Raw genomic sequence first — 23,281 nt, 5'->3', positions numbered from 1 at the left:
TTCACACAGATGGTGACAGTGATAATATCTGGTACCACTATGCACGCATGCAGTCACAGTGACTGCTGCAGGCTTGGTTATACTGTGAAAAATTATACCTTAACCAAAGCCTGAGGTGGACTTTTACCTGCTCTCGGTGCTTTGAAGGAGCCTTAAGTTTTAAATGAAGCTGTCTCATGTTACTTTTCAAGCATATTCTTGTACTTTCTCTCACACCAAATTATACTACTGTGGGCTAAAAGTGTATTGATTGTTTCTCCTTTAACAGAATTTCACTGTCCTGAATGGTAAAAAGCATAGATAAAAATTGAGATGTCCTTTGATTTGTGATTAGAAGCAAGGTGATAGATTTCTGTCTCCCTCCTGGCTTCTGACTCCCCTTATAACTTAGGCAAGCCACTCAACTTCTCTCTTTCTTGGGTTACTCACTCAGGAAGTAAGTCTGATAAAACCTGTCTGGAGTCCTGGGATGTTGAGAGAATTAACTGATGTTCATAAAAAACCCCCGTTGAAATCTCAGGATTAGAAAGGCAGGTAATGATATCCATTATGGAAACGGACAAGGCGAGGTAGTTACATTTCCATGAGATTCCCCATGTAAAACATCAGGTGCCCCACTGACCTGTGCTCTCAACCTGACTAATAGAAATAGAAGGAAATGCAGGGTGCTACGCATTACCCTGGGGTTAGCCACACTCACAATTGCTGTACGAAAGGAAATGGCCTCATTGGGGGTGGTGAGTTCACTGAGCTGATTTGTGCTGCATGAGTCTGAGGGTATTGTTGAGAAGCTATCGCATTGGAGCTGTTGTCACTAATATCCTCTCTCTCTCTCTCTCTTTCAAAGACAATACATAGGCAACAGCACGTTGTGTGCTTGTAGGCACAGGAACGTTAGAGATACCAGGGAGCTGAGGGGAACGCAAAACAGTACACGGGGCAAAGAGAGTCCAAAGCTATGGCTGAATTATTCTGGGAGGCTGAGTTAGTAGCAGAACTTGGCTGATTCCCTCGGTGTCCAGATGTACCAGGTGGTTTGTGTTTGCCGGCCCATTGCCTTTTGTGGAGCATTCAGGCTCTATGTATCTTTGTCCAAGTCCTCTTTCCAGGCCCTGGACTGCTGGGGAGTTTTCAGGAGTTGGCTAAGGAAAAGACCTAGCCCCTCACTGGATCTACTCACAGAAGAGAAGCCTCATTGCCAAAATAGCCTCTGTGCCTCATCTCTGTGTCAGGGACAATGGGGAGCAGATCCTCATTGCAGCCAGTCTACCATCTCCATCTTGTTCTCTGATTATCCCATTCCTTGAGCAACAGGCAGCTCTCATGAAGGTGAAGCCACAGCATATAGGAGAGTGAACATTACCTACACAGGGGGTGCATCTACACAAGATGCTAACTGCGCAGTAGACTAGTAATACTGCACAGTAGCACGTCACAGCACAAACAGTGCTAATATGCCGCTGCGCGGTATGATTAGGCTACTGCACAGTAGCATCACTAAAAAGGTGTGCACCGGCACTACTGGTCAGTAATGCCAGTTACTGGGCATTAATTTAGTACTTGATTATACAAGTATTAAACTTAATGCACAGTAACTATGGTGCATTAATGAATGTGTAGATGTGCCCAGGGAGACCTTCATCCTTCTTCTAAATCCTGCTGCATCAGGAGACAAATGTGTCCCGAAGTGCCGTTAGCATTCCCTTTTTAAAAGGGCAGAGAGCTTCTGCAAGCTATTCTCAGTTCTGCTGCTGCACTGCCAAGCTACTGCATGAAGCTGCACTTAGCTCCATCTACAACATTATCACTATGGTTTTAGAGGTGAGGCTGTTAATAAATTGCTACAACCCAGAGCTCTGTTTGGGTTTCTTTCTCAGTAATAGAGAGTGCTGACAGAAGTGATGTTTTTTGAACAAGTGACCCCCTGAAAGCACTCTACAGCCCTGCCCTGACAGATGTACACAGCTTCAGAGTGCTTTAAAAGGGTCCAATCACATGGCAAATGAACCCTCATTGCATGGGGGTTCAAATGAAGGTGCTCCAAAGTGAAGCACCTTCATTAACTTCTGTCAGTGCACTGGGAGCAGGGCTGGCCTGATGCAGCCCAGCTCTGGCACCAGTGCTTTCTTCAGGACAGGAGGGGGAGAAGGAAGGGGAGGCAGTTTGGTCTGTGGTTTTCCCAGCCTGTGCTGGAAAGGGCAAGTGGACTGGGGGGCCTCCAATCCACCCACTCCACATCTAGCACAGGCTGGGCAAACCCCAGACCAAACTCCCTCCTCTCCCTTTCCCTGCTCCCATCCTGAGGACAGCACTGGATCTGGGAGGCAAGGGGCGGGCGTGGGGGAAGGGCTAGGAGAGAGAGGATGCAGACACGAAACTGGAGCTTTGATCCCCCTACCCCCTGGACCTGACAGGGAATGTCTGTTGGGTTGGGGGGGGGGAGGGTCTCTGTGACTCATGGCACTTCCTTTAAAGTGTCATGAGTTACAGCAGGGAGCCACACATATGTCAGCTTATTAGTTTATCATTTACAATTTGCTTCCATCATTTACCAGTTTATAGTTGTTCTTCAAAAATCTTTGGGAGCATAAGTTGCCTCCAGCTCGAGTATGGAGTGTTATAAGTTTATTTCTTGGGAAATCATCCCAATGCATGTTTGGTTTTTGGGGGGGGCTTTTTGTTTTTTCTTGTTGGGAGGGAGGGGGAGTTGGTCTGGGTGGTGGGGTGTTGGGGGGCATTTATTTGTTTTTTTCTGGAAGCAGTTTTCATGTTATATGAATGCTGAGGTTCACTCCACAATTTCATCTGAATCTCTTAACTTCTTGGGATGGTAACATATAGGCAGCTAGTGAGCCTACTATGTGCAATGATTTCTACTGCTCTTTTTAAACAAGCTGATTGCCACTAGCAGAGACGGTCAGTGCTAGCATGCTGAGATATGTTTAGATTGTATGAAATTGGAACTTTTGTACATATATTTCTTTTTAACTTTTGGCTTCATAGACAGCTTAAGGTAATAGTATTCCTCCTTTATATACAGTTACTTATATATAGTTATGATTTTTTATATAGTGTTTACATAAAGCTGGTGAAAACCTTTTTAAAATTAAAAACTGGCTTTGTGACCAAAACAAAAACGTTTGTGGAAAATAATTGTCAGAATACACTGATGGAATTTTCTGGTAGATATTTTTTCCATAAAGTAAAAAATTGAACACCTGAAAAACATTTTATGGAAAATTTTTAAAAAACTCAAAATTTTGCACATTTCTCTACTTTTCTTGATAAATGCCTATACTGAAAAGATTAGAGTTTTTATCTCATGGACTGTAAGGGAGCATGATATCTAAGGTCCAGCATAAAAGTAAAAACATATTGTGCCTTTTGAAAGTTCCCTTTGATACCAGAATAGATATCAGCATAGAACAGGCAAATTTTGTGTTTGGCTTTACTGATTTTTGTCTGAGTTCCTGCTTGAGTCCTTTATGAGGTTGGTAGCAGTACCAGTATAGTATGTCAGCCTCTGTACTGAATAGAATATATATTTCATGAGACTACAAGGTATTGTTTTTGTTTTAAATATAAGCTACTTCATCCAGATGAGAGAGTCATGAAGAAACCAATGGTTGGATGTTCACAAAGTCAACCAGAAGAGTAATAGCACAGTAGAACATTGTAGCAAGCCACTCGATGGATTCTTCCATCATCCATTCCTCATGCAGCCCTTGAGACAAGCTAGGGTGTCTTTCTGAAAGATATGCTATAGGTCTCAAGGAAGCTATGGGCTCGATACAGAAATTGTTGGGTTGAGGACTTTAGGCTTTTTATGCAAGAGTTCAAGTGAGGTGATCATAAGTTTCTTCGTGTCTTAAAACCATTGAATTGTTCAAAAAGTAAAAGCCATAAAGATACATTGTCCCATAAATAAGTGTCTGTTCCAAAATTCTGACTGGTTGGTTGTTTCCTGTGGACCTTTACAGTCTTCCCTTAACAAACAGAGTTTGTTGAATATTTTTTATTAGGGAGGGTTTGCTAGATTTTGGTTTCTGTAGTATTTTTAAGGCCCTGCTATTTGTTAGGTTAGCCAATTTCTTCATCCAGCTCTTCTGGGAACTTTACAATGTTACTATGACCCAGAAGGATCCCTGTTAGATTGCTCTGTTTGTGAGATCTGTGAATGTGTTAAACCAGAGGTTTGAGTGACTCATCTGGATTGGATTAATCTCTGCATTTGTACACAGCCCTGTGTTGGCGCAATGCTTTTGAAAAAAAGTATATCACCTGTTTCTTAAAAAGAAGACTTTGGTTGCAGGGGGGGTTATTTTGAGCTGTGATCGTTCTAGACAGTGCAGGTTAAATAGAGTTAAGCCTGGAAAGTACTTACACAGGAAACCCCCAGAGTAAAACTAGATTGCTGCTGTGATGTGCTGATTCAGTCCATTTGAGTTACTATTGTGCCACTAGTCTAAACATGGCATTGGGAGATGCTGTGGTGATGGAAAGTAAGCTTTCTAATTCTACCAGGTGGAATCCTGGTTTAGCTGATGTCAGTAGACAAATTCCCCCTTTTGCATGAGTAGGATGTGTTAAACCCCAAATGGCAAATGGCAAGCTGACACATTTCCTTTTCATTTTCAAGGTAGTATTCATTTGGTATCTTCAATTCTTGTGCGTGCTATTCAGCCCCTATTGTATTACACCCAAGAAACAGCCACTGTCCAAAAATTTGTGACCGGACTGCAAAATTCTTCTGAATGACAGATACTGTATATGTGAGGTATCTAGGGCGATATAGTTCTGAATTACTTATTCAATAAAGTAATCTACTAATGGCCTGCAAAATTTCATCTTAAATATATAACATTTTTAAAGGAAGAAGAGAAGTCAATTAAAACCAGCCAAAGAGATTATTAATGATGTTTGTACTTAATGATGTTTGATTCTAGAAACACTAGTCCCTCATCCCAGTACATTCATAAATGTTTTAAAAAGTTGGTTGGAACTTTAACTCTTCTAAAAAGTTAAAAGAGCAGTGGTAAGAATATAGATATTTATTTAGTTTTTTTAGGGGAAAAAAAAGGAAAGTTTTATGCCTGACTAGAATTTACCTCTATGTTAAGGGAGGGTGAAAGGGAGAAGTCATTTGTGATTGGAGTGACCCCAGAGATCGGTACCCAGTGGTGAAGTGACTGGTTTCTCAGGACCAACCCAAAAGCCTTGTACTCCTAGTTCACAGGCTGGGGGCTCAGTTCTTTTCTTCCTCTATTTTATGTACAGAACTGTAAGCTTTGGAGTGACAGAAAATGATTGAAAAAATCATTTATTATTAAAAAATAAGTGTGCCTATGAAATGAATTTGCACAGGATGCTTCACTTTAGAAAACCTGGTAGCTTTTATACTTTTCTGTTTCGGGGGAAGCAAAACAGCAGGGGGTTTTGTGAGGGGTTGAGGGCAATATCAGCAAACCTTCCTGTCTGACATCTATGGGTGATTTTAGCCAAAAGCAAGAATTTATGGCCAGGCTTAAACAACTCTATAATTCAGCATGTCCCACAAAAAACCACTTTTGATTACCTGGAGCTCTCAATCCGTGTGTTGCACTGGCTGCACACATGAGCTCATGATAGATCCATAAAAAATTGTAACAAGCTTTGTGTTCGATACCACTGCTTGATCCAGCAGCTTCTTCATTAGATATTTTCTTTTCCGCAGGGCCTGGATGGAGCTCGGCGGTCTGTGATAGGGGACTGCCCACAACTGCTAACTCACTACTACGACGATGCAAGGACAATGTATGAAGTATTTAGACGTGGATTCAACATATCTGGTAAGTGTTTGATGACATGTAAGATCATCTCACAGCCCCCCAGTGCTGCTGTTTGGCTGGTCAGAGAATAGATCTGGCTTTGTAGCCTTTACAAAGGACTGCTGTGTGGTACTAGGAGGGCCCAGTCTTGTTCCCAGCAAAGTCAGTTAGAGTTTTGCCATTGATTAAGGTTGGACTAAGCTGCTATGTCACTGTGCTGTGTGCTGCAGGCCACCTCCTACAATGGAAGTGGGGGCAGACTCAGAAAGGGTGTGACGGTGCAGTCACACCACACTTGGGCTGCGCCTTGCACCGTGCTGAACTCCTGGAGCTCTTTGGTACTTCAGTGCAGCTTCTGCTAGGAGCTCTGTATGTGCTGCTTAGTGCTTACGGCTGTGTGCTCACTGCGTGTAGGCATGGGCTCTGCCCAGGCTCTCTTCTTGCGGGCAGCTCTGGAGCCTGCTTCTTTTTGCTCTTCCCCTCCCCACCCCTGAACTGTGCAGCAGCAGAAAGGAGGGGGGGGAAGAAGCATTAGTGACTCACAGCCCCTGGTTTCACTCAGTTCCAAGGCTCTGGGTTGCCACTGCTCCTTCTGCCTCCTCCTTCCCTGCTGCTCAGTTCAGCAGCAGGGGAGGGGAAAGCAAACAGCAGCAGGCTCCAGAGCTGTTTGAAAATGGGGACTCCAGGCAGATGCCGCAGCACTCCAACAGGAGCTGCTGAGAGCTCACTGGCATCCAGGATCACAGCCAAGGGCTGTTGCCACATCCCCTTCAGCTGTATGGCACATGTACCGTGAGCTGTCTTCGCTCAGCATATGCTCCGTTCCCATGTCACAATCCGGGGTCTGCCCTTGACTGGAAGCAATGTAGCTGTGTCCACTTGGCACATCAGGCTGGCTATGTAGCTCTGCTGTATGACAGGGCTAGTTAAGGCACTCATGAAGTCTCGGGAATGCAGCTGCATTGCTTCCACTTTAAAGGGCAGTGCAGCATGCTTGAGGGTGCTGTTGTTGAGGGATGGTAAGTTCACTCTGTAATCATAGCCTAAGGACCAACAATGAGTGGAACTGTAGGGCTAAGTACTGACAGGCAAAAAACCCGAGGGTGAATCAATTCAATCTTTGCTGGATAGTCTAAGATGCATAGATTGAACCGATAAGGAAGCAAACAGGCATTCCCTTTTGATTCTTGAAATATAGCCACATGCCAGCAGTGGCTGAGGCCAGAAGCCAGAGGGCAGTGGCCTGGGCTGGAGCCAACAGCTTGGGCCAAGGGTAGCCTGCCCACCTTGCAAAGCATCCTGGGATGCTGGGGGACTGTGAGTTAACTTGAATCTGAAGGGAATCTGGGGCAGAAGTTCAATAAATGGATTTAACCTAAAACAGTGAAGTCTGATACTACATCCATCTAGGTTTATCTTAAACCAGTTTCAGTCATTTTCAAAGCGGTTTATGAGCACTGAACTTCTGTTGCGTTACAGATTTGATCCGGTTTCTGATCATTTATACCAGTTTATGTGTAATTTCTGTCCCTAGCCTAAGAGTTTTGGATGCAGAAGTAAAGAAAGTGCAGTCTGTTGTCAGCCTTTTTAACAAACACAACCAGCATGTCATCCATGAAGGCCCGTTCATGAGACACTACAGCATGAAAGTCATGGCAGTTTTGCTAAATTGGGTATTATGAGTAAATTTGCACTAATGCCAACTGGACGCTCCTAAATCCCTTGTTTTTCTCCAAGCATTTAAGTCACTTTGGCACGTAAGAAAATGTTACCTTGTGACCTTATCTTTCAGTCTTCCAGGTGCAAAGTAAAACACGTACATCCATGTTGAAGTAAAACACGTACATCTATGTTGAAGCATCTAGATTGGTTTTCAGAGCTTCTGCACTGAGCGTGCAACTTCAGAGGCAAGAGGCTTGCAGGAATGGGCCACTGATTTTGTAAATGGCAGAAGTTTTTGGAACTCGCTACCTGCTTTGCCAGTAAATTAAAGCCTTCCCACAGCTGAACTTCTTCTGTTGACCTACATTGGACATAGTGGTCTGTAAAAAGTGCTGCTTTAATTGAATAGAGATAAAAGAGTGGAGACAGCACACAGGGAACAGAAGGCATAAAGAGAGCGTTTATTTCACAGAAATTCAAGTTAGGGAAATGAGCAAAAAATCTCTCCTGGACTCTGACATTAATTTTATACTTTGAAATGTCCTAAAGAAAGGAACACAAGAGTGCTACTAAAATGTATAGTTTATATAGAACCCTCCATGGCTAAGTACGGAAGTTCAGAAAACCTCAGGCAAAATCAGTTCAATCTTGGAAGTTTTTCCTAAGATGACTAGATTGAATCAGTAACAAACTGAACTGATGTTCAGTGTTTGGGTGGCCAAGACAGGCAGAAGCTTGCACTGGCCCAGGCCAGGAGCCTGGGGGTGCTCATGTGCACCACCTTCATGGCCAGGTTGCCTAAGGCTGTTGAACCAGCAGTCCAGGCCTGATTGGCAGCTGGGCTCTGGGGAGCAGGGGGGAAGGAGCACCCGCCAGGGTCTTTCCCCCTTCAACCCCCCAGCTCCTAGCCTGGCTGGGCCCACCCCAGCCATGTACCTTCCCCAGCTACCAGCCTCCAAGGGAGGAGGAGTGCAAGGGGGCAATGCACCTACACCCCAACCTGCACTGCCTCCCCCCTGATGGGTCTGCATCTTTTCAGCCCCCCACCCCCCAGCTCAAGCTGGGCTGGGATCACCCAAGGCCTGACCATTCCCTAGCTCTCTGCCTGCAAGAGGGGCAGGCCTCCCCAGCCCATGTCTACCCAGCATGGAGGGGAAAGCACCCTGGTGGGGGCTCCCCACCCCCTGCTTCTCCCCACCCTACTCTGGGAGGCAGAGGGCTGGGGAAGGGCAGGAGCTGGCTTGAGCTGTGTCAGGGAGAGAAAAGCCCCCTCCCAGTGGGTGCTTCCCCCACCATGTTGGGCAGATCTCAGCTCCTTGGAAGTAGATGGCTGCGGAGGGGTTGGGTCTGAGCCAATCCCAGTCTGGTCAGAGGTGCAGGGGGCAAGCGAGAAGCTCCTGGGTGGGGGCTTCCCCTCCCCACCCCCTGGACCCTGGCTGGGAAAGTGAGTGCCAGGCGGGATTGGGGAGGGGTAAGTTACCCCCCTCCAGGAGGCAGACCCTAGGGAGAGGGCAGGGCTGCACTGGTCCCTGCCTGGCTTGCTGGGCTGCAAGGGAGGGAGCAAAAAACTCCCACCACAGGGGCTTTTCCCCCTGAGGCTAAGGGGGCCTGGGGATCTGTTCCCACTGGGCTGACAGGCCCAGGCCTTTTGCACATGCACCAGAGGTGGGGTGGGGGTCAGTGCTTTAATTAGTGTGGCTCTGAGAACCACTGTAATTAAAGGGCCACAGCAGCTTGTGTATCAGTGTCCCTGTGCTTAAAAAGGGTGTTGAGGGCACTTGAACTAAGCTCGTTCAATAAGCTTTAGTTCAAGTGCCCCCACTGCCATTTTGAAGTGCAGGGACGCTGATACACGAGACGTGGTGGCTGGCTGGAGCACAGTAATTACAGCGCACCAGAGATTAATTGAGTCTGCTCCAACGTGCTGTAATTACAGCTCATAGGAGACGCCTCCGTGCTCGTGTATAAGCACCCAATGTGCCTCAGCTCTATAACAGCTGGGGGCATGGCCAGCCTCAGTCCATTGGAGCAGACAAGACAGTACAGGGTTGCAAAGCATCCTGGGATGCTGGGGGGCTGTGAGTTAACTTGAATCTGGGACAGAAGTTCAATAAACTGATTTAACTTAAATCAGTTAAGTCTGATACTACACCCATCCAAATTTATCTTAAACCAGTTTCGGCCATTTTGAAAGCAGTTTATGTGCACTGAACTTCTGTTGCTTTACAGGTTTAAACCAGTTTCCAATCACTTAAACCAGTTTATGTGTTACATCTGCCCCTAGCTTAGATGCCTAGTATGCAAAGGAATTAATGAGCATTCATTGTCTGTCTTCCTGTGTTTGAACAGTGACTTTCTTGTTGGCAGGACTAGCCTGAGTAAGGCAACAGGAGCCTAACTGGAGTAGCTGAAGATGACAATTCCTTGAGTTTTGCCTTTTCGGCCTCTGCCCTTAGGTACAAGCTGTTTCTTTTGTCCCCTTGCTAGCCTCAGAATATCTGCGCAGGAGATACAAGGATCAAAGAGTGGGAAAGGGTTTGACCTTTATTAAAGGGGGCTTTGTAAGCCCAGGTTTTCATTATGTGAGTCTTGAATCTGAGAAATCTTGGACTGGGAGTGTGAATTCCAGCCTCTCAATACCTACATGGACTACAGTTTGAGGCCCTGGGCAAAATCACTCCAATTGCATTTCCCATATAATATTTAAATTTATATTTACTTAAATTTTAAATATCACATATCACAACCATTGTCACGGACTCTGGCTTTCGTTCTCTGTACTCTTTAAAAGTTATTTATGTTATCTATATATGAGAGTAATAAATTGAGGAAAAGACAAACAGAAAAAGGCACGTGTGTGAGAGAGAATGCACAGAAAGACACGTATATCCTGGAGGTCCTCATCAAAGCCACATAAACCCCATGATACTGCAAAATTTGGGCCTGAATCCACCCCATGTTGTAGAACTGTGCTCGGGAAGCTAAGCTGCCATTTTACAATGATTTCCAGATTTTGTGCATTATGCTGAAAGCTTCCACTCTTTTCCCAGATGTCAAATGACCACATTTTCCATGCCTTTTCCCCTGATAAATTTTACAGTGCATGTATACATTTTTAATACAAAATTTTGCACCACATTGAAAATATGAAAAAGTATTTAAATGTAATTGCATTTCAGTTAAATTGAAGGACACCTAGAATAATGTATGAAGTCTATATTAAGTGCACTAAAAGCCTTCATTCTTTTTATTTAATTATCTCAGAATATCCAGTCTATGTTGTTATTACCACTACCAGCAATATACGTGATAGGCCAGGATCTAATTGTGCTAGATGTAGTACAAGGACAGAATGCCCTGCCTCAAAGAACTTGCAATTCCAGCTTCTTTTCAGAGCATTTAGGTCAAACCTGCTGCAGGTTCATAGGTATATGATGCCTTTTGGGGAATGCTGATGATTTGAACAAAACATGCTTATTTTTTTTCAATGTCACTACAACCCTCAGTGAAGTAGTAACTGTTTTACATGATGCAATATGGTGCTGTGCAGCATAAATTCCTCAGTAGAGAGCTGGATTATGTGGGATGAAGTACAGGGGAAAAAGCATAACATCCCAAATCCTCATCTCCTTTGCATAGTGAGGCATATGGCTTTGCCTTTCACTCATTTGTAGAGGTCCATTTTTTTTAGTAGTAGTGTTTTTTTCTTCACAAAGCTTAATTTAAAGGGCAGCCCCCCTTTAATCCAGTGGGAGGTGACATTGGCTTGAAGGCATTTTCCAGACAATAACGTTCAAATTAAATTAGGAAAAAGATGTGTCAGTGGTACTGCTGATGTGTTTGTTGTTGTCACCACCTCTGCTCTTTTGAAAAAAGTCTTGAAATAGTCCTTTTAGGAGCTTGCAAATCTACCCTCCATTATGTAGGATTGTCTCACTTTTAGTTTGACAGCACCCTACCTAAACTCTGGCTCCGAGAAATGTGGATTGACTTTGATAACGACAAATAGCTTATTTTCAGAACGCTGAGTGCTCAGGGCACTGTACAGTGCATTAGCTTTTGGCTCGGAGACCCCCGTAACTTTTTAATCTTTGTTTATTTTGTTTAGAAAATGGTCCCTGCCTAGGATTCAGGAAACCCAAGCAGCCTTACCAATGGTTATCGTATAAGGAGGTGAGGTTATTGTGAATCTCTTTCAGCCTTTCGCCAAGGGTTCTTAGCCTTTCCACCCAGAGGTAACTGCTTTTAAAAAGAACTCTAAAAGTGCATGTGATCCACAGGGAACTTGGTAACGTTCGGGTTGTCCATTCTCTTCTTTTCATTTGGGGCTGACCTTTGACATCTACTGTAATCCTTCTGTGCTTCTACTAAGTTGTCGCATTGCAGGTTTGAGAGCTTAGTGATGACTAATATTACAAACGTACAAAACATCCGTCCTTTTCAAGTTCCAAAGCTCAGGTGCAATCCCGATTGGTTTATTCATGCTTGTAGTTCCTTCGTGCTTCAGTGGGCATATAAGTGTGATCAGACACCAATGCAATCATTTCTGGTGTGGGACAGTGGTGCAATATTACCCCAAATACTGTATTATACTGAGAAATACAAGCTATTCATTAGCTCGTAGACCAGAATTAAAAAGCACTACAAGTTAAACTGATGCAGCGAGTTTTATGTAGGTAGAATTGAATGGTTAGAGTTGTAATATGTTCAAGGCACTACACTGAAAGTGTCATGAGATTTCTGTCGGCTAGAGGGGAGGAGATGAGTCCCAGTTTTATGTATTACCCCAAAAATTCATACTGAAGCCCATCTACCTGGGTATAATTCATTGACATTTTCAGTAAATTACATTCCTCTTTCTTATCTGTTCTTTCTCTCTCCTGCTTCCAGGTTGCTGAAAGAGCAGAAGCTCTGGGATCAGGATTACTTCAACAGGGATGCAAGCCATCAACAAGCCAGTTTATCGGAGTCTTTGCACAAAACCGTCCAGAGGTGAGATTTTAGTTTGACCTTATGCAGCATTAACATTACTGAGTTTTGATCTTGCCTTAAATTTTTAATCTATCAAGTGGTTTTAATCATTTCCTCTCCTTCTTTCCTCACCCCACCCTGCCTTTTTTAAATATTTCATTCCAGTGGATCATTTCTGAACTGGCTTGCTACACCTATTCCATGGTGGTGGTCCCCCTATATGATACATTAGGGCCTGGAGCCATTCGTTACATTATCAATACAGGTAACAGGTGTTCAAATGCTTCTTTTCTTTCCTGTTTTCCCAAAGAAAGATGCTTTCACTCATTGAATCATTCTGGCTGGAAGTAATCTTAGCTGGTTTATATAGTATGTCCTTGCATATAATGATAGGATTGATTTTATTATTCCTAGATTTAAGCCTAATAGCTAGGTTTTATACGTATCCAGCTCTTCATTCCTTTGCTGCTTTTCTGCTGAAGAATTCTATGTCAATTTTTTAAAGTTTTTCCTAAATTCTAACACATATACTTTCCGTGTTACAACTTGAGCACATTTCTACTTATTTTGTTCCTATCAAGTAGTGTAAATTATTGATCCTATCCCATAATAACCTTGCTTTTTCACTTTGAACGTTATGGATTTGGGATCTTGCCATTCTGCCTCATCTACTGGGTTCTCTTGCATGGCAGGGTCTATGCCATCATGTAACTCAGCATTCCCATAAAAATGAGACACTCTTCCTACAAAAAGAACATGTCTTGAGCAGGAGCACTTCAGCACATGCTTAGCTATAAGCACTAAAGTCTCATGCTCAAAGTTAAGCTGCTGCTTAAGTGCTTCATGAGATTAGCATTTAGGATAGCAAAAGCAAAATGGAAAAACTTTGTTTTGTTCCCAGTCTATATGATTGTTTTTAAGGGCCAATCTAAGATATACAAATGTAGAAGAGCAGCACAGATCTTTAATGTCACATAGCTTTATATTCAATAAGAAAAATGAGAATCTGAACACACCAATTTTCCTCATTTTCCTCAAGACTTCTGGAGTCTACTTTAATTTGTATGTGTATGTAAACAATGGGCCAGATCCTGCGCTGATATAAGATGTCAGTGTGTAATTAACTGTTTCTGCAGCTTGAAGATTAAATCCTATCAGTTTGTTCTTTTTAAACCAACTTTTATCCTTTGCATACTGTCCTTGCACTGCACCTTTACATGTTACAAAAGTCCTGTGCCCACAAAAGTCCTGTGCCCAAGTCCTCCTCCCCTTTCCCTTACCTCCCCTTTCCGTAAACCTCCAACGGAGCTACAGTTTGCAGATGGCATTTCAGGTTGGCTGAAGGAGAGCTTTGCTTTGATTTCTGTAGCTGCAGTATAGTTCATGATCACAACAGCAGTCAAACACTGACAAGATCTACCCAGCAAAGAGTATTAGCTCAGTGTTACTCTGCTGTTCCTTTTATAATTTTGGCTGCTACCATTGTTTAACTATCCTGTTTATAGCAGGAATTTTTTACCGCTCAGAGTTTTCTTTCCCCCCACCCCAGTTTTGATATTTTTTTAACCAAATCCTGTAATAATTGTACCTGCCACTCTGTCCGTTGTGCTGCAAACCAACGTTTGCTTTAAAATTCAATGGATTTCATAATGTCCTCGTCTGTGCTGTTCAGAATTGATTCATAACAGCAAGGGTTAAATACTAAAAGGAAATATAACATTTATTATTAAAATATAGGTAATTCCAAGATATAATGGGGGAAATATACAACATGTCAAAGACTGATTCGTGATCACTATGAAGCCAGTGTTTAGATTGAAACAAAGGTTTTTTGAAAACTCCTGTTTTTTGTTTTTTTTCTTCTCAGCTGATATTTCCACAGTAATTTGTGATAAACCAGATAAAGCCAGAGTGCTACTGGATCATGTGGAGAAAAGAGAAACACCGGGCTTGAAGTCTATCATTCTGATGGACCCTTTTGAGAAGGACCTAAAAGAAAGAGGGAAAAAATGTGGAGTGTGCATCCAGTCCATGCAGGAAGTGGAGGTGCAGTTTCTATCCCTCTTTTAACGTGCCCTTGTAACCAGGCAGTATATACTGGGACATGTGGCTTGGCACAAAGATAATGTACAGTACCCCAGAGGACAAACAAAAACCTCTTTTCTACCCTATTAATATGATACAGCATGCAATGAGGCAGTATAAAAGGATGCTGCTTAATATTACTTTCCAACAAAATGGGGATCCATAATTTCAGAAATCCTTGGCTCACTTCCCCAGTAAGTGATAAGATGTCACCAGCCATTGAAGCCAGGCAATTTTAAATCTGCTTTAAGTGAATTATCTTGGCAGAGTTCAAATGATTGCACTTGCCAATTAAATAACTGACCCAGCAAGAATCAATTCAAATATTATTTAGTGAAATCCAGGAGTTGCAAGAATGCAAAAAACAGTTTATTATGGATAAAGTTAAATTATTATTAGCAAGGGCTCAGATCAGCTAAGTTTTCGCTTCTGTTCCATTTACTTTATTCTACACCCTTGTTACCAATAGACCTTTTTTTAAACTGCATCTCGTAAAGATGTCAAGAGAGGATTTTCCTGCTCCTGTCCCTTTTCCTTTATTAATACTCAGTTCCATCAGCATGTTGGCCCACACAGGTGCGAGTACTAATAATTTTTCTTAATTTAATTATTCCAGGATTGTGGCCGTGAGAGTCGGCACGTCCCTGTGGTGAGTCAAGTCATTCTTGTCTCCAGCTTTCACCTGCAGATAACTACTGTAAACCCATTTCAGAAATGAAAGACTTCAGTTTGCCCTGCTGTACTGACTAGAATATTCCTCAGTGGGAGGTGACAGATAGTGAAGATTTCATTATTTTCCACCCATGGTCTGATTAATGGACTGGCATTTTTGAGATGTATGTTATTTGCTTCATACACTCTAGCCTAGTACGCTAAATGGGACTGCACTGCAGAAGCTCAAGAAAAGCATTTTAGAATACCAGATCCTTCACTGTACTTTAAAGAGATTTGTGAATGCAAAGTAAAGAAATAAGTAAGGTAAATTAGGTTAATCATCTTTACACATCTGCTAAAAGTTCATCACTTCAGACTTTAAATTTCAGGAATTACATTCATATAGTAATGTCATTTTTAGAGTGCAGATTAACTAAAAAAAGGATAGCACCCTCGCCTCTTTGCTGCTGGAATTGAAGCTGGTTGTTGTGGACCTTGGCTAATAAAGCAGTTAGGGTTTAAGGTTTGGCTCGGGGGGATGCTGGCTTTGACTAGGTAGGATGATGTGCCAGCTGGCCAATTTGGAGTAGGTTTTTTGTTGGGGCTGACTGGCTGCCCTAGGCTGAGATTACAGTTACAGGTTACAGTAAACTTTGTGTTTTATTCAAAAAGTCTTTTCTTGTTAGGGAAAAATAAAAACCCTCTTGAAGGGAAAAAAACTTCAAGCAGGCCTACTCTGCTGACTTCACTGGGGTTTGAATCAGGCCCCAAGAATATTCGTTAAGTGTGTCCAATGCAATCCAACAGCTCCCACTTATTGCTGCTCCTTTTGTTCTTCCACATTTTCAGATCCTTATTTGGGTTGTATGAACTGTCCAAATGAAGTAAGGATTTATCCGTGTGCATTTAATTAATTATAAATCAAAGCACAGAATTACAGTGCAGGCTACAATTAATTTAATGACCTTAACAATAGTGTTTGAGTCTGTGTACCTGGAATCCTTACTCAGGCAAAACTTCGGAGTATCTTATGTGAGGGCAACAAGACTTTCCTTGTGATACTGGAATCCATCTTTGTGATCTGCATATAGACATCTCTAATCATTTTATAACAAAAATGTTGCTGAAGGTGGAAACTTAATATAGATCTCTCCTCCTTCAGTCCTGCAAATCCAGTATATAACTATGACTTTAGTGTAAGTTCTTATTGGAGAACTGCTTTTATAACTCTTCTCTCCAAGAGACTCACTGCACAAAGTCAGCTTCTCCTTATTGTAAAATCCCTTATTTTCCTGACATTAGCATTTAAATTACTTAGCATATTGTCACTAATAGTGCTGGGAATAAAGCAGTGGTGTTTGGCTGTTCTATTCTTGTTGAGATATCTTTCCTGAAACAAATAAGGGACAGGCCCTGCAAATACTCATGCACATGTGTAGCTTCCTTCTATAGGTCTATCCTATTGAAAACAATAGTGTAGGACCGGACTCTGAAAAAGCAATTGCAGAATTATATTGGAAGAGGATTTTGTGTTCTGTGCAGCAGCGTTGCAAGTCCTTTTCATGGCTTTAGTGACACTATCTCTGATTCCATATCACATCAACTCATCATCAGTGTTCCTTCGGAAAAGAAATAGTAATGTGAAGCAGCAGCTTGCAATGGTTGGCTGCAGCACTGTCATGTGTTATCTCCTGATCGAGCGTAAGGTGATGTGTGTCATCCCTGCACAGTGTGCTTTCTGCAGCCTGATTAAATTCTAATGCTAAGTCACATTGATTTAAAGTGGTATTAGCCTAGCTTAACCAATGCACCCTGGGTGGATTTTTCCCCTTCAGAACCTGGAGAACCCGTTGGTGCAGATTTCCTAAGACTCAGCATGTTGAGCATTTCCAGATTTTCAAAAGTGGACACCTTTTTTACAGATGCACCCCAACTCACATCAGGCTGGGTTTTAGAAATCCTCAGCTCTTACAGCTACTGCTGATTTAAAATGCAGAGGAGGGTCTGTGAGTAGCTCTGAAAGTTAGTCTCTAATTACAGAGGGACCCAAACTTGCCTACACAGTGTCCCTGGAGAGATCAGGAAGGGACATTTTTTGAACCTGGCCTGCCCAGCCATGCCAAAAATGTGTCTCTGGAACCACTCTGGAATGTCCCCCCACAGCTGCTCTCAAATATGCTGAGGAGAGAGGTTTCAAGGACAATGATGAGAACGTCCTTGGTGCAGTTTCACCACTTCATTTTCCCATTTGCTGTGTATAAGCTGAAGTGGGGGGGCGCCATGCTCAAGCATGTTGCTGCCTGAGAGACCATATTTGAAAATCTTAACTTCAATGTGTAGATTAAGACTGGATGAAGAGCAAAGATGTGATTTCCCAGTAATTTTACTGTTAAAATGGAGAATGTAAGCATATCCCATGGTCAAATTATTTATGCTTCTAAGTAAGCATGACAATGCTTGGAAATCCCAAAACTGTCCCAAATGTTATTTTGTCCCCAATAATCATTCTTGCAAAAAATTAGCACAATAAAAGTACTGTTTGTTATTTTGATTGTTCACCAGTTAGAAAAAAGAAACACGCCCATGTGACTTACAGAACATAACATGGAGCAAGCAAGCAGAGGATACTTGAGGAGAAGAGTGTGTAGACAATCCTATGTTCATCCCAGTTATCAGATGCTTATTAAATAACAGAACTGATGAAAACCAGAGCTGTAGCTTTAAATGCTTTTCCAAACAACAAAAGGGGCCTAATTCTTGATGGATACTATTTTAATTAGTAACTCAGATTGCTGCAGTGCAGATGCTTAAGGGCTACAGGTTGGGGTTTTTTTCTTTTTTAATTAGGGAGTATAGCATGTTCCCTAGGGAAGGATCTTGCATGACGGACTAACCACATTAAAGCATGCTCCTTAACACATCTAGAGTAAAACCCAGGAGAAAAGAGAGAGTATACACCAAGACTCTATTTACTGCTTATTGGGAGACTCATACAATAGAAACTTTATCTAACAGGGTTGAAATCGGATTGGTATGATAAACAAGTACAAAGGCTAATCCACTGCTATGATTGACCCTATAATTTTTGATGTGACCTTGTAAGTCTCTTGTTTTCCTTGTGCTTTTCTAGCCTCCTCAACCAGAAGATCTATCAATTGTCTGTTTTACTAGTGGCACTACAGGTAACAGCATTTTAAATGTAGTACATTTATTACATTAGAGTAATCAAAAACACTCTTAATAACAGCTCATGCAGTATGCATTAACTGTCATACTGATATGGCAGTGAGAGATAGTTTACGTATTTTTAAAAACGAGTTATCTGTGTGTATGAAAATGTAACATGCATATTACAAGTCTGATTAGACTGGAATGAAAATACAAATTTTGTTCTCTGGCATTCAACAAAATATTTATCTTGGCAATGTGATTTGACAATTGCAAAGAAATGTTCTGTCCATGCCTCCTTGGGCACTGCATTGTTTCTCATTTTGCAGTATATCTATGGACCTGTTAGTTGATTGTTTGTTCCTTTCTACAGACGTAAAAAATAGAAAGCCTAGCTGACACTTAATCCCTGAATGCATCATGACATAAAAACATTATAAACCATTACTTAAAGGCAAGCCAAAATACAAATGTGGATTCAATGCTTTTCCACAAGTGCTCTTCAAGCACCAGTCTGAAAACATATCATAATGTGCAGCATTTGTCTACAGAGGAGGAGTACTTTCCAGAAAGTTCATTATTTCTTAAGTACTGATCAAAGTACTGCTATTCTGTCCACATCCGTCTGTTCTCAGGGTTGTCTGCCACCTTATACTATCCTCTAGCATCTGCAAAATGGCCTCTATTATGTTAGCCAGATAAGAGTCATCTTTTGAAATTTAATTACTGTCTGGTGGGACATCTGAGAAGGAAATTTCCTGTTGTTTAATCAGCTTAGGAAGCAGTCTGTGCAAGAGACTGGCTTGTTAGCCTACCACCTACTGGGAAAGACTTGTATTGCAGAACAGGTAAATAGGCTCATTTATCAGTTGTAAGCACAGTACTTGATTTTTCTAAATCTTCCAAAAGGTAAATTTCCTGAATCATTTGTGTTTTGCTTTGAGAAACTGCCTGGGTTTTTCTGCATCGCAGAGAACACAAACCAGCGCATAGTAAGAAAGAAAGTTTTGTGGTTCCATACAAATCGTGCAATGGGTATCCTTAAGTAAAGACTGGCTGCAAGATCATATAAATACTTACTGGGGTGTGCTTTCCAAATATCGATGTACCACTGCAAAGTCAATATTATTTCGTGGCCTTTGCTTACCCTTTACTGGCATCCATTGTACCTAAGAAAGGGGTCTTGTAGACTAGCCTAAAAGACCAGTGGTAAAATAGCACACTATATCCAAGTAGAAAATCTGATTTTGCTGTGCTCTGACTTGAGGGTATTGTAGATCCAGCTTATTCAGCTCCCATACAGGGGACAAAAGTATTTTCCTTCTCAGCAATAAGCCTCTGGGAAACTCAGGATCTACACCAACCTTCTCCCTGTGAAGGTGTTCACAACTCCTTGGTCAGAAACAAAAAGTGCCTCCTTGGGCTGGTACAGCAACTAAAGGAGGAACTACTACTGCTTCCTTGCTGAGAGAGCTCTCAAAGGCTCCAGTGGCAGAAGAATTAGTCCAGGAATTGGCGGCATTCTAGGTTTATGTGGGGTTTTAGAGTGTGAAGAAGATCTAGAGGAAATCATTCCTTTATTGTCACTTACTGTTTTCAGATACTTTTTATGCCACATAGTGATTTATTCTGGACAGAAGAGGAAAAGTAAACATGTGGAAAATGCCTGTTAGTATTTGGGTAGGTTCAGCCCTGAAGCTCTGCTGAGGAGTGTGACAGAAAAACACACACCTTAGACTGTTGTATGCACAATCACATGATCTGGGAGAATTACCCCAGGTTTGTTTTCCTGGTAGAAAAACTTATCCCAAGACACTGCACAGCCAAGGGGCCTCTGTTCACACATCTCAGTGTGCTCTGCAGGCTCCCTTAGTTAGCCTGAAGACAGATGGCAGCAGTGCACAAAGCAGCCCAGATTGGCTGACCCAGACTGCTCAAGGTCAGCCTGTGGAATGTGGTATTGTCAAGGTAGGGTGTTATGCTTCCTGCTCAGCTGAAGCAGCACAGTCCAGCGAGTGACATACTTTCCCTGGGAGGGGTGGGAGTAGAAGTACCCTGGGATGCTAGAGGACTGTGCTGTGGCTTCTCTCAGAAGAGAACGTGTACAGACACAGAAACTCTCTTGACAGCGATTTAACCTTGGTTGTTCTCAGGTTATTTTTCTCCTGGTACAACCATTTTTGCTTTGGGAGAAAAATCTTGAACATCTGTACACTCATGGTTTCTCATAGGGGAGGAGCAGCTCTCCCAGGAGAAACCGAATGTCTGTATGTGGACCAAGAGGGCAAATGAAAGGCCTGTCTACAGAGTCCCCCTAAACTTGACATTTCAAACTCTGCCAGTCACCTTCAGCCCGAGCACTTCTAGAGGTCATGGTTCACATTCCATATAACCCCCAAACCCATCACCTATGCATCCTCTTGTGCCAGAATATCTGAAGTTTCCCTGCAGGGTTAATCTACCTGAGGATTTTACCTGGTGATGGTAGTACTCCTGGAATTTTTAAGCATTAAGGTGGAAGTACCTGGCCCAAATTGGGCCCCAGGATAATATAGGTATAATGACATGTAATGACTGTTGAGACAGTGTCAAGCATTTTTAAAAATGTATTTTTAGATAAAGCTTTAAAAAATGCCTTCTGTGTCTTGAAACCACTATTTATAGAAAAAATTAATTACTTTCATGTTTTTAAGTTTAAAAACAATTTGTGGTTGTTTATTAATAAACTCGGGAGTTAATTTTTTATATGCTGTTTTGTCATTCATAGGATCAGATGTGTCAAATTATCTCACAAAGGGATGAGAGGTGTTGATTCCAATATTTGGACTTGTGTTAGAAAAAGGCCTCACTTCATTGTTGTATTTAGCGTCACCATGACCCAGCTTGAGGCAATGGCTGTTGCTAAAAATGAAAAGGTGCATAGAACATCATTATGCAACTACGTATACTGATTTGCTCTGAAAACTGTCCTTCGATTTTTTGAGGACAGACCAGTGACTAATGTTCCAAAAAGTCTGTCTCCAACAGAGCACGTTGGGGTTTCTTTGGAGGCAAATTGGATGTTTATGAGGTTTTCATGGTTCAGCAGCGTGCACAAGTAACTCGTGGATACCAGCTTTGTATAAGCAGTTATTTACAGCTGCTTACAAGTGACTATAGGTCACACCATTCATGAAGCAGTGGAAGGGAATTTGAACAGATGCATTCAGTGATATCAATAAGATTCCTTTCATGCATGTGAGAAGTATCGAACACATTCCACACTGAAGCGGCACAGGAAAACTGTTATATCATAGTTAATAATTAACGGATTGGAATCAGTTGTCATTGCTGACATTCCTCAGTGTCTCAATGGCTGTGCTATTCTGAAACTATTTTGAACTGTTTATCTCTGTGAAGCAAATCCAAAAAGAAGATACATTCATGAATTTGTTGTTAATGTAAAAAAAAGATAAAATAAGTTGATATTATGAATAGCCTATGATTCCCTCCATAATGAGGGATACCACTGATATTTTATAATCCTGATCTTGAAACAACACTGAATCAACACTAACACTTCAGTAATTATTGAATGAAGATTCTGAAAACTCGTGCTTTTCTCTGATATTTGCAGTCACAGATTCTCAAGGATCTTGAACTCTGCTACGCTTCTAGAACAGGGGTCAGCAACCCCCGGCACATGTGCCAAGCATGGCATGCAAGGCCATTTTGCTCAGCACACCACTGCCAGCCTGGCTTCTAGGCAACTGCTGCCAGCCACGAAGCCCGGACTGCTCCCAGCAGGCAGCTGGGCGGTTGCAAGCCCTGCTGCAAGCACAGCAGGCTCCATGGTTGGCAGCAGCTACCCAGAGCCTGGGCCAGTTGCAGCCAGAAGGCTGCAAACATCTGCTCTGGGCTCTGGCATTAGCTCCATACTGGCGGGTGCATGCGCACCTCAGAGCGGATGGTGGGGGAGCAGCCTGAGGCAGCGCAACCCCTGGCTTCTCCCCTGCTGCCAGCACAGATCCGATGACTGGGCTCTGGAGCCCGGAGCAGCTGTTTGTAGCCAGCCAGGCTCCACAGCCCCGGCATCAGCTCCATGCTGGCAGCAACTGCATGCACACCTCAGAGCAGACAGCAGGAGGGCTGTGCTGCCTCAGGCCCTATCCCCACCATCTGCTCCGAGGCGCGCATGCACCCACCAGTATGCCATACGCCGGAGCAGCTGTTTACAGCCTCCTGGCTGCAGCTGGCCCAGGCTCTGGTAGCTGCTGCCAACCATGGAGCCCAGCCTGCTTGCAGCAGGGCTTGCAGCTGAGCCTGCCTGACTCCCACCCACTCCGAGCCCAGCCCCAGCCCAGCCCTCCACCAGGATGAGGCTGGGGCTGCCCCTTGCCAGAAGCACCACACCTTTTGTGGGCTTAGCTGTGCAGGGTGGGTGGTTGGGCTGATAGGCAGGCTCTGGGCCAGGGCCTCGGCCAACTGTACTGCAGCCTGGAGGCTGGCTCCCTGGGAAGCACAGGAACTCTGGCAGGACCAGGGCATTGTTGGGTCAGACTTTGTCCAGTGGCTCAGGAGCCCGGCTCTGTGTACCTGGACATCTGGTTCTGTGTGTCTGTGTGCGCACACGTGTCTGGTTCTGCGTATCTGTGTGCACCCACAGGTCTGGTTCTGTGTGTCTGTGTGTGCACACGTGTCTGGTTCTGTGTGTGTTCTGGTTCTCTGTGTTTGTGCACGTGGTTCTCTGTGTGCATATGTATGTGTCTGGTTCTCTCTCTGCTCTCCTTTTTCTTTCTCTCTCTCTCTCTCTCTCCTTTTTCTCTTATTTGTCTCTTTTTTCCTTCTCATTGCAACATGCTCAACAAAAAAAGGAATACATAACAACAAAGGCAACATTTATGATTATTAAATATACTAATATGGAGTGCATCCTGCCATGTACCCCCCCCCCC

The 23,281-nt window shown here is 43.0% G+C and overlaps 1 protein-coding gene across 4 annotated transcripts in view; it reads left to right on the top strand.

The window, feature by feature from the left end:
* The window catches only part of ACSL6 (acyl-CoA synthetase long-chain family member 6), a 138,360-nt gene that overhangs the window by 69,196 nt on the left and 45,883 nt on the right, over positions 1-23,281 (top strand). For all 4 annotated transcript variants that reach the window (XM_019506323.1, XM_019506320.1, XM_019506322.1 and 1 more), the window contains exons 3-9: positions 5,714-5,828; positions 11,578-11,642; positions 12,360-12,461; positions 12,606-12,705; positions 14,308-14,486; positions 15,142-15,174; positions 18,310-18,361. In XM_019506323.1, coding sequence (XP_019361868.1) covers positions 5,714-5,828; positions 11,578-11,642; positions 12,360-12,461; positions 12,606-12,705; positions 14,308-14,486; positions 15,142-15,174; positions 18,310-18,361 — 646 coding nt within the window. The remainder of the gene's footprint in view (positions 1-5,713; positions 5,829-11,577; positions 11,643-12,359; positions 12,462-12,605; positions 12,706-14,307; positions 14,487-15,141; positions 15,175-18,309; positions 18,362-23,281) is intronic.

This window comes from Gavialis gangeticus, unplaced genomic scaffold, assembly GCF_001723915.1.
Source record: "Gavialis gangeticus isolate Ggan-Ray unplaced genomic scaffold, GavGan_comp1, whole genome shotgun sequence".
Lineage (NCBI taxonomy): Eukaryota > Metazoa > Chordata > Crocodylia > Gavialidae > Gavialis > Gavialis gangeticus.
Note: the sequence above shows the minus strand (reverse complement) of the source record. Positions and strands in the feature narration are given on the sequence as shown.